The sequence below is a fragment of the Limulus polyphemus genome, unplaced genomic scaffold (genome assembly GCF_000517525.1).
Source record: "Limulus polyphemus unplaced genomic scaffold, Limulus_polyphemus-2.1.2 Scaffold3024, whole genome shotgun sequence".
NCBI classification, from domain to species: Eukaryota; Metazoa; Arthropoda; class Merostomata; order Xiphosura; family Limulidae; genus Limulus; species Limulus polyphemus.
In genome coordinates this window covers 2,000-14,144 of record NW_013668634.1, presented here as the reverse complement: position 1 = coordinate 14,144, position 12,145 = coordinate 2,000, and the positions used below count along the sequence as shown (strand labels likewise).

General features: G+C 30.1%; 1 protein-coding gene across 1 annotated transcript in view; it reads right to left on the bottom strand.

The window, feature by feature from the left end:
* Nucleotides 1-2,648: 2,648 nt before the first annotated feature.
* Nucleotides 2,649-12,145, bottom strand: part of LOC106468488 (microsomal glutathione S-transferase 3-like) — an 11,095-nt gene continuing 1,598 nt past the window's right edge. Inside the window, exons 2-5 of the mRNA XM_013928918.2 lie at nucleotides 8,469-8,533; nucleotides 7,375-7,432; nucleotides 3,663-3,735; nucleotides 2,649-2,908 (exon numbers count right to left, since the gene is read on the bottom strand). Of these exons, the coding sequence (XP_013784372.1) occupies nucleotides 2,808-2,908; nucleotides 3,663-3,735; nucleotides 7,375-7,432; nucleotides 8,469-8,533 (297 nt within the window). The 3' untranslated portion in view covers nucleotides 2,649-2,807. The remainder of the gene's footprint in view (nucleotides 2,909-3,662; nucleotides 3,736-7,374; nucleotides 7,433-8,468; nucleotides 8,534-12,145) is intronic.

Below are 12,145 nucleotides of genomic sequence, written 5' to 3'. Positions count from 1 at the left end.
ACTAGAGGGCGTGAGAATAGTCACGTGATCTCGATGACGCAACAATATTAAAAACGTTACTGATTCCATGAGTACTTGTTTATGAACGATTTAAAAAAAACATATTACTTTAATGCATACACTGACTGATCAGGTAAGCCTAAAAATAAAACTGCTTTAAATCTATTCTGAATTCTTTGATCGTGATTGGCCAAAGTATAATGCAGGTGAGTTATGATATATTATAAAGGGCATTGTCCTGATGTAGTTTCAGTATTGGAGCATTACCGGTACATGAATGAATATCCTCTTGGAAGATTGAACTTTACACATCTCTTGAAAAATAGGAAATTGGTCTTGATATTTGAAGCAATTTTCCTCATGATCAACACTACATGTTACTTACTTATATAACAGTCATTTAGGTAATCATTGCTGGGTACACGTTTATTTTCTATACAGTAAAGCCATATTAGGCTATCTACTGTGTATACCACAAGGAATCCAACCCTGGATTTTGGCATTTGAAGTCTGTAAACTTACCACTGTTTCACCAGGGGACATATAGTGCTTATCACTTTCCATTAATGACCACCATTTAGCCTCTTGGTCAATTTTGTTCAATTTTTTTTTCTTTGAGTTGTGTAAAAAATCTCTGTGCTTTCTTTCTAGTTTTATTCCTACAATAAAAACTTTCCTGATAATTAAGGAAGCTTTATGATATTCATTTGCAAGTATAGTGAGAATATGAGATTTACAAAACTCTTCAAGATTTTTTAGTAAATTAACAAACAATGATTTGTAAGCAAACTGATATTTATTGTATAAAAAATACATGTTTTGATAATACCTTAGCTTGTACAAAGAAGAAAGATTAAGGTTCTATTAAATGCAGTATGTTTCTATAATAAATATCAGTGTGTTTACAAATCATTATTTGTTAGTTTACTTCTGTGTTAGCATAATGTGCTTTCTTATAATTATGTCTTGGGTCATAGATATTTGATTATTTATATATTATTTAGTATTTTAATTACTTGTACAGTTAGGTGAAATCATATCATATGCCTCTTTTTACTTGGAATGATATGAATAGCCTTATTCCAAAATAAGAAGAAAAACAAGCATTGTACCCATTCTCATTGATTTTCAGCACAATAATCTCAGCTAAGAGTGCAAGGTGAAATAAGATCAACCCTCTGATCTCAGCTAAGAGTGCAGTGTGAAATAAAATTAACCCACTGATCTCAGCTAGAGTGCAGTGTGAAATAAGATCAACCATTTGATCTCAGCTAAGAGTGCAGTGTGAAATAAGACCAACCCACTGATCTCAGCTAAGAGTGCAGTGTGAAATAAAATCAACCCACTTATCTCAGCTAAGAGTGCAGTGTGAAATAAAAATCAACCCACTGATCTTAGCTAAGAGTGCAGTGTGAAATAAGGTCAACCCATTAATCTCAGCTAAGAGTTCAGTGTGAAATATAGTCAACACAATAGTTACAGTTAAGAGTGTAGTATTGAATAGTCAACACAATGGTTACAGTTAAGAGTGTAGTATCAAATACAGTCAACACAATGGTTACAGTTAAGAGTGTAGTATCAAATACAGTCAACACAATGGTTACAGTTAAGAGTGTAGTACTGAATACAGTCAACACAATGGTTACAGTTAAGAGTGTAGTACTGAATACAGTCAACACAATGGTTACAGTTAAGAGTGTAGTGTGGAATAAGGTCAACATAATAGTTTCAACTAAGAGTTTGGTTGGTTTGTTTGGAAGTTCCTGCAAAGCTACATAAGGCTTATCTGCACTAGCCATCCCTAATTTAGCAGTGAAAGACTAGAGGGAATGCAGCTAGTCATCAACACCCACTGCCAACTATGAGGTTACTCTTTTACCAATGAATAGTGGGTTTGACCGTTACATTACAATGCCTTACATGGCTGAAAGGTCAAGCATGTTTGGTGGGGCAGGGATTCGAACCCGCGATCCGCAGATTGTGAGTCAAGCTCCCTAACCACCTGGCCTTGCCAGGCCTTTTCAACTAAGAGTGCAGTGATAGATAAAGTCTCAATTTTTTAAGTACAAGCTTTCTATCTGATTAATTGCTAATCTGGCATGCACAGATTTACTTCACAATTGTTCATAAGTTAACTTTCTCACACAGTTTCCCAGTTCACAGTAATTGCAATTACTATAAATATCAATAATATATTTTAACAAACTTGAGCAAAAACACAATAGCCAACAATAATGAATATTCCATGTTTCTATTGTTACCTAAACTCTTGACACATGCATATTTGAATTAATGATAGGATAGTTTTCTGTATTTCATACAGTACTGCATTCATTACTTCTAAAAGGTTTTAGTTATCAGTGTATAAGACATAACAAATATTACAGACAATATATTTTATTTCATACAATAACGTGAAATACTTTCATATTTTTATTGCAAGTAGATTAATCATATATAGGAAACAAACATTTTCAATAACTTCTCTAAAAGTGTTTTAAAATCAGGTTGTTCTTAATATAATATGTTTTCATAAATTGAATTATTTTTAAAATAAGAGATTTTTTGATGATTTCTTTTAGACAGGAAAATAAGCAACAACGGATCATTTACTGAAAACTATAGAGAATGTAATGAAATGATGGCAGTTTTTCTTAAAATGAAATTCATTGCTGAAAATATTGTGCTGCAGATCTGTTTATTTGTATTTAAGCAGAAAATAACACCATGATTAACTGTAACATTTGATCTTATGGTTTAAAATAGGTGGTTCAGCTGTCTAAATCACTTCTGAAATGCACCATTTGCTACACCCAGCCAAGAAGGCCCACACCCAGACGTACAGTGCTAAACAGTAGAAATAAAAGTCCAAGATACTGAAATCCTCCTTGCAGTCTTTTCTGTGGATCTGTTGTTTAAAATAACTTTGTATGAAATGAAATAACATAAAAACAGGAAATATAGATGCTGGAGGTATCCACACATTACAAAATTTAAAAAATTCAGAAAACAGCAAAGATGTGATAGAAAAATTATATCTAATAAAAACAACATTTTGCCACTGTTAAACGTGGCATCATCATGGATGCCATATTAACAGTGGTGAAATGTTATTTTTATTTGATTTTTTTTTCTATCACATTTTAGCTGTTTTCTGTATTTTAAAATAAAAACAGGAAAGAAAGATCCTTTCATTAGAGGATTACACATATGTTTTGGGTTAGGAATTACAGATTAAAACTGATAATATTCAAAAATTAAAGAATCAACTTGGTAACAGATGTCTAGTGCAAAATAAAACCCTAAACTTATGTTAATTCAGTTGAATGCATGCATAAAAATTTGTTCTTGTAAATTTTCTGAAATTTTTTTTATAAAATAAATTCCTGAAACCAGAAACTGAATAGCATTTTTAAACACAGTTGAAAGTACATTTTAAATCTTAATTAATTATACTTAAGTAATTTTTGTGTAGTACTATGTGCAGACAATGAATAGAAGATCATATTAGTGAAAAATACAATCCCACGAATGTGTATGATAAGAAAACACACTCACTTTTAAATTCTAGAAGCATGTTTTTGTTATAACTGGGGTCCAATGCTCATCACAACTTTACTATTAACTCTATCAACCTCCTATAGATACTTATACAAACTTACCTCCTGTAGAGTATCCAATAGCATACACTATTCTCCCAAGTAACCAAACCAACCCTGCAGCTGCTCCAAGTTGCTATATAATAAAAATAGTGAAATCTCTTGAATATAACAATCATGTTGCACCTTGGTCTAAAAAACCATTCATACAGTAAAACTTTAGTTATTCAACTTTCACAACAAGTATGTTATCATGCCTTTTTACTGTTGGAAGAATGCTTTTGTTTGATTTTCCTCAAGTCTTTTTCATTATCAACATTATACAACCATAAACCGTTGCAAATTTACCTTGGCAGTGATTACAAAACAAACCACTAATAATGTAGCTCACGTAGTAAGCACATAAATATCTATTATAAAAGGCACAACCACATTTTAGAACAAAATTCTTTGAAAATAAAATAAATTTAGAATTGTTTATGCACATAAATGATGGTCTAAAATCAATGGTAATCACAAGAAAGACAGTTACTTTTATATATACAAAATTTTTATCAGAAGGTTCTCCTATTGATTAACTCTAATGAATGTTTATGTATTGTAGTTTATATACGAAAGTTATTTTAGGGGTACTGTAACAAACATGTGTATGTATCACAATATGTACAACATAAGCATACCAGGTATTTTCTACTTTCTTATCTTAATATAGTATTGTTCAAAATTTGTCATATATTCTGGTATGTGCAGTTTTCATACAACACATAAGGAAGAAAGTCATTAAGTTCTTTTGTTTCTAGCTGCTATGGTTCTTTGTCAGTCTCTTGAGATAACATCTGGAATACCCATAGGAGAGATGGCTGTAATGTTGCATACTGTGTAAAGATATTAACAGTAGTGTCCTCCAAAGGTAGGTCAGACGATACCTTGAGGTTATAGTCTTCCACCTGTTTGAATGGGATTGACCAACAGTAATTAAGGTGGTGGTTGCACTGTAAGATGGACAGCATAATAGAACTTGGTATATAATAGTATGATCTCTTAGCTCTCTCTCTCTCAAGGTCATGTCCTCAGTTTGGTAAGTGAAGTTTAACTTCTTTTTTTTGGAAATAGTAATTCTATCCAAAAGTCTAACCTTTTGATAAGTTGTCAGGAGAATTTAAAAACTTAGTTACTAACTAAATGTGATGTCCTTCATCCAATACACAATATTTTGATTGTTTTTCAGTTTCAATAAAAATGTGGTTTTACTGTGTGTATTAATTTGTGTCCAGTCTTTTCTTTCTTTCTCAAACTCAAATTCAGAGGACTCACAATTACTTCACAGTAAATATCATGTTGAATCTCCTATTATTCAGTAGACCTATCCAACCACTCTAAGGAAAATACCATTGATTAAAATTTTCAGTAATGCACAAAACACAATTGTCTAGAAGTATTATTATATGAACCTGCAAATCCACATATTGACAAAATTATCCATTGCTCAAACAGCAACAACATGCTAAATATTTTGATTTGAATCATATAAATTCAAATATATCTAATGAAATAATGGTTCATAATTCTAAAAGCCAACAGATTCTACAGGTTACTTCACACAAAAACTTAATATCAATACAATATTTGATGATGAGAAATGAAAAAAAAAAAAAATTAGGAGATCGTGTAACAAGTGTTACTGAAAACTATCTGTATCACAATATTTTTATCTATTCAACCCTATGTAACCTGTATCTGTTTAGCAGCTTAACACTGAGCTTTTCATAGTGATGAAAAGTTGAAATATGCTATATACTTAATCTTGAGTAACAATAAACAGACTGAGTGACTTATCTTTCTTTAAAAGACCTAAATATGAAATATCAAAAACAACCTTTGAAATGCTGAAATAACTGAAAAAAACAAAATCACAAAATTTTCATATATGTATAGAATGAGGATTTTGTGATTTTTTTTTTGGTTGGCCCAGTCACTAAGTTTAACATATTTTATACTTCTCTTCATTGCAAACTTGCCATGCAATCGTAATTTACATATTTATTCTATGATGTTTCAATATTTGTATATATTTTCAATGAATTATAAAAATAAATCATTGTGTTCCAGGATAACTGTACAGTAACTTAAATGACGATAAAACTTATAGTAGTAGTTTAAGCATAAAATAATTTTAAAAATATGATTTAAATTTTTTGCCACAAATATTTGTTCTTCTGTATATTTTAATTTTGGTCCTTATGGTGTAAATTAAATGTACCGTAAATTTAAATACAGATATAAAAATATCAGCTAATGATTAATCACAAAAAACAAAATTAATTGAAAACAATCTCCATTTAATGCTTGTTAAAAACAATACTTAAAACTTTATGATGTTGAAAATGGAAGCAACTGTATCATGCATAAAAACACTTCAAGTTGAATACCAGCAAAGCACCCATTAATAGCAGTTAATCTTACAATACTTTTATATCTATGCTTCATTATTAGCTAATTAATGATACTTCACAGTGTGAAAACTGCAATAACTCATTTTGAATATTACTTTAAAACTGATCAGGGGGTACTGTGCTTTGTTAATTTTAAGTTTTCAAAAATGTTTGCTGATTCTATACAACTGTTAAAACATTTTATATACTTTTAACTTCTCTATATTTTCATATATCTCATACTTATAGTCACTTTTCATGAATGCACACCAATTCTGATTACATATGCTTATCTAGTTCCACTTACAAACAAGTAAACTGTTAAAATCTATTGAACTTTAGCCCTTTTTTGATGGGGTAAATAATTTTTTCAGCATTTTTCTGCTTCAGTTAACAATGCATAAATTTATCAAAAAAAGTTATAAAAGTTAAGCTTTTTAACTATATTTGATCCATAATTGGCACTCCTACTGATCTATACAAGAGTTATTATCTATTAAAAATGCATAAATATCATGCAAAATACAGAATTTTAACAGTTTTAAATTTTTGCATTTACTGAGAGTCAAGCAGGTTTTAATAAACAAGCTACATCTATTACTATATGTAGGAAATCTTTACAAAAAGATAACACATACACAAGAAAATGTGATACCTTTTCCAAGTTAACTGTACACGAAAGCAAACAAGTCCTCAAACCATCCCTTTATTATTCTATCTTTCATTATAACATTTTAGATTTTTGTTTAAAACAACACACATTTAAACAACTGAACTACATTAAAAACTAAAAACAAATAAACTGGTGAGGTACTTTCCTTTTCTTATTTTTAAAGGCATAAAAGTAATCAGCAATTATCACTTATAAAGCAATTGTTTGATTAATATCACTTTAGTTTTGGACTGTTAATAAGAACTGGTATGATGATAAATGAGTTGTGATATTGTTTTTTCGGTGTTCAAAGTTTCTAGTTGTACAGTATATAAATAAGTCATCGGACATCACATCAATATAGTATAAACTCTCAATCAGCAACAAGATTAAAAATAAAAGCAAACTCTTTTTGTCAATACAGATAATTTCTTTGTGAGAGTAGCCAATATTTAATTTATTGGATAAAGCAAAACACACAAATTTGGTAAAAATGTGTTTCTTCAAAGAAGCATGGACAAACATACAAATAAAGTGTTCAAACAAAGTTCTCTTTGAAAATCTTGATAAAAGTATACACCTGTATTAACTATAGGCCAAAAAAATAATAAAAGGTTTATTTCAGCAATCATAAACATGTTTACAGAAGAACATACAGTATTTAGAGAAGAGATGAAAATTCAAAACTTACAGGATAATGAATTCCACCTAGGAGCAGTAAAACTTGAAACTGTGTGAAATTTTCTAAACTACATAATGAAAACAAAATAAAAGTTTAAGTCTGGAGTTAAATATAAAATATATTTAACAAAAAATATATAAAAAAATCAAAAATAAAGCATTTGTTCCTCTAAATAATTTCAAACATTAGAATGATATTTCCCAAACACATATATCTTTGTTACACATTACAATTCATTCGCAAATTTTAAAAATCTGAGTAAAAAAGCAAGTCAGCTTTTTGCATATCTACACCCTGTCACCACGTAATACAAAAAATTGGATCAGAATGCAACAGCATAGTTTAACTCTATCCTTACGATCTGGTCAAAATGTGCATTTCATAAACTTTTACAAAATTTAATCAAACAACTTTGTTATCACTAGATGTCAATAAAACTGGAATGAAGAGTTTATGATTCAAAATATGTAATTTTATTAACATGTAAGTCACCTTTCACTCAAACTGACTTGGCAATTAAGAAATTTACAAACAAATTTTTAGTAGAAATACTTTATTAAAAACTTTGATTTTTGTGTGTGTATAACACTTAATTTTTACCAGGGGCGAAATGCTAAAAAAAAAAGTAGACATATTCAGCTGAGTGAAGTGGACCTGGTTTTGAAAAAGAAAAAAAAATCTATGTAAACATAAAAAATTACAAAGCAGCTCAAATAAGTCCCAGTACTAGTACTGCCTTAAAAAATAAGTTCCAGTACTCAGTATTAGTGAGTACCAGCAGAACTTCACCCCTGATTTTTACTAAAAGCTTGCCAAATTTCATAAAAATACATGTAGTAAACTACTAGAGTTGTAGTATGTATAGTTTCACAGATTGGTTAAATTGACTAATCAGGGAAACTGAGAAAGAAGAACTAAAATTTGGATAGAAATATATTCTAATTTTACAATAAACATAATTTTTTCATGATGATAGCATTAAAAACTATGATTTAATAGTGCTCAATATATATAATTAAATATGTTCTCATACATTTTAAACGAAAGCAAAACTCCAAACATGTGATACTACATGTACTGTTCTCTGTAGATAAATAACTTACAAGTTTTGATGAGCTCTCTGAATACAGTTGAAGACATTGTTGGATTCACTGTACATAACGGGGTACTAAGTAAACAGAACAAAAAAGGAATATAAGCATCATGTGAAACATCTAAATATCACAAACAAGAAATACAACTTTACGTTACAATTATATGCAGTGAATGTACAATTACAATATTTAATAGGAAACTGAAATGTAAGAATCTGAAAAACTTTGTATAACCTATACATATATATACATGACTGAAAAAGAACAGAAGAAATTGTTAAAGTAATATACAATAAAGAGCCTCAAAAAGGTTTTAAACCATCCAAATTAATATAGACTTTTAACCTTTCTTTTTACACAGTAAACAAAATGTGCTAATTAGACAACAAAGTTACATCTTGCTGATTCATAAACCATATGTTTATATTTTATATCCCTTCCCCAAGAACTACATCAATAAGCCATGTTCTAGACTAACAGCAGAGGTCTGTGTGAACTTATTGACAAAAATAAAAGTCAGTATGAAATAAATAGACAACAAAAGATCAGTACAAAAAGAAAGTTTATTCCCAAAAATACATTTAAAAACCTAATTAAAATATTGTTACGACAGCTGAAGTCACGTGATGCTGGTAACACGTCAAGAGCTTCTAGAACGTTGGTGTCCCTTCCTGAAGCCTCGAGTGTTTACTAGATGTGCGGTATTCTTGTATATAAGACTGCCAAGAACTGACGGCAACAATGTAGTTGAATTGCAGACAAAGATAGAGACAGACAGTTGGGTCGAGCGCATGAGTCGTTCGTTGTGAATTATAGCATTTGTTTAAGTTATAACGTGACCGTGGAAATTAAGTGAATTTCAAAGTTGTATTGAGAAAGAATAAACTAGTTTTATTTAAGAAAGAACCTGTGTCACTAAAGTTTCATCGGAAAGAAATTATACGGGAAATTAACTAACGACCAAAGACGTAACAATATACTATGCATTAACATCACAATGACCATCAAAACTTGCTCCCACAAAACAAATTTAATGTATTTGTTATAAGACTAAGTCACAGGACCAATAACATGGTTCCTTGTCTAAAGTAATGTATACATAGTATTAGAGGTCTATTTCTTCAGATTACAAAATTGTTTAACATTTTATGTTCAGTGCTTCATTTATACACTGATCCTTAATATTACAATTCTCTCTAAGTGTTAGATAAGAACACTATTATCCCTGACTCTATTTTCACTTTATGTAAGCAGCAAGAAAAAAGTTAAATTTAATGTTTTGAGCCACAAAATATTTGTATTCTTTCTTACCATTAACAACAGTTTCTTCTTTTTACTTAAATAAACTTCTGCATACTCAATTCTATTAGTATATTACATGTTATTGTGAACTATGTGATTTTAAATTTAATCAATAATTCATATTTTGTTCTATTTTGGTTAGGAGGTATAAGTTCCTTTTCAGTTAGCTTGTTTGAACTGTTTAGATTAGTCATCCAATGTCTCTTTCAAAATAATTTTGAAAGTTTCTGGAAGTCTACGTTTAGTTAACCCCTATAGTTATGTTAGTTTTGTTAATATTCCTTGTCATGAGCATAATTCAATTTCATGTATTAATATGTTAGCATTTCACTGTAGCAGAAAAGGTAAAGTCATGTGGTGGAGTACATGTTGGTCTAAAAATTCTCAACCAAGACTGAGTATTTTCTCAACAGATAATACTTATCAAAAAAAAAAGCACAGACCATTCTGTGATACACTGAACTAATGTTTATTGTTTTCTGAACAATGACAAGTATCATGCTTCATCAAACAATGCAAGTAATTGATGACAGAAGTATTTCAAGAACACAGGATTTTTATTGCCTTAAGATGAGTAGTGGGTGATCCAGTATAAATGAAGATACTATTACTTCAGTAATTGAGGTCTTATATTCTTGGATATGCTGGAGATTTTTTCTCCCCTTTTTACAGTTGGAAGCTACTAACTATAGGCACATTTCTTCAAGAAACAGTGTATCATCTTAATTTGCACTTTGGATTCATCATCCATTAGAATATGTCCTACTGAAACACTGAACTGTTACCTTGAGCACAGTGCTCTTCTGATCTTATGTCACTGGATTTTTGACTTTGAGACAAACCAAGTCAACGGATTATGCCCTATGTTCAGTTACACTTGTAGATCTGAAGCGCAGCAACATGAAAACAATAAATAAAATTACACAATACCTACTTTCCAATTGGAAAATATGTCTATGTAAGTGCACTAAGGTAAAAGCATGAACTAAATCTTAATAGGTAACACATAATTTACCATGTTCTATACTTTTTTATTAAAGTTATAATGCTTTAAAATGTGTACAACAATATGTAGATGCTCTACAGTTTATGTTGCCTGAAGCTGGCAATGTATTTCTTCATGTATGTTACTTTCACGAATGCCCTATATATTTAGTTTACATAATTAATTTTAGAAACATTTACTAGAAAATCAGTGTTATTCCTATGAGGGTGAAAAAAATTCTAAAGTCACTTAGGAGTAAAGAACCAACTAGAGAACATGCTATATTACAATGAGTGTTGTTTTTCTTACTGAGAAGAAAATTGTTAGAAGTGATGTTTAAGTTTTACAGTTGTTTTTATTGCTGAAGAGGATCTGTTAAAAGTGTCCTGTTTAAGAAATATGCTTATTTTCAATATTGAGGAAGATACTGTTAGAAATGTTCACTGAAAAAAACAGTTGTTTTTAATACTGAGGAGGATACTCATAGAAGTGTTTTCTGTTTAAGACATAGGGTTGTATTTGATAATAAGGAGGGCACTGTTAGAAGTGCTATGTTTAGAAACTAGGGTTCTTTTTACTAAAAAGAAACACTGTTAAAGTTTCATTGAAAAAGTAGTTATTTTTAATACTGAGAAGGATCTGTTAGAAGTGTTCTGTTTAAGAACTAGGTTTTTTTTTAAATACTGAAGAGGATACTGTTAGAAGTGCTCTGTTCAACAACTAAGGTAATTTTTACTACCAAAGAAAAAGCTTTGGAAACTCATACCAAACCTTAAGAAACATTACTGGTCTTTCAAGAGTTTAACTAGCAATGTGGTGTGTCATATCAGTTTCAGTATATATATATATATATATATATATGCTTATGTTAAATAGGTCATACAGATAGAGAAATAGGTGTGTTACGTCTCCGTTTGTTAATTAACTTTCCATAACTTCTTTCCGACGAAACTTTAGCGATACAAGTCCTTACTTAATAAAACTGGTTTATTCTTTCCGAATACAACTTTACGATACACTTATTTTCAAAAGTCGCTCTATAACAAACGCTATATCAACGAACGTCAACAATAATTCTGACTGCAGTTCAATTACTCACTACCTACACACACATCGTTATCCCGTCACGTTGTCACCTTCTTTTATATACCAACCTACCCTATGTCTAGTAAATGCTAGAGCATTCGCCAAGGTACAGGATAGTTCTAGAAAGCAGAGGGCGTGAGAATAGTCACGTGATCTCGCTGACGCAACAGGAGCTAGTCATCACCAAATCTTGGGCTATTCTTTTAGCAGCTGTGACGGATTTACTATTATATATTTATCTTAATATCGATGTTTGTTTAAATTAAATTTATATTTAGAAATATACATAACTTATACTGTTAAATATGTATTA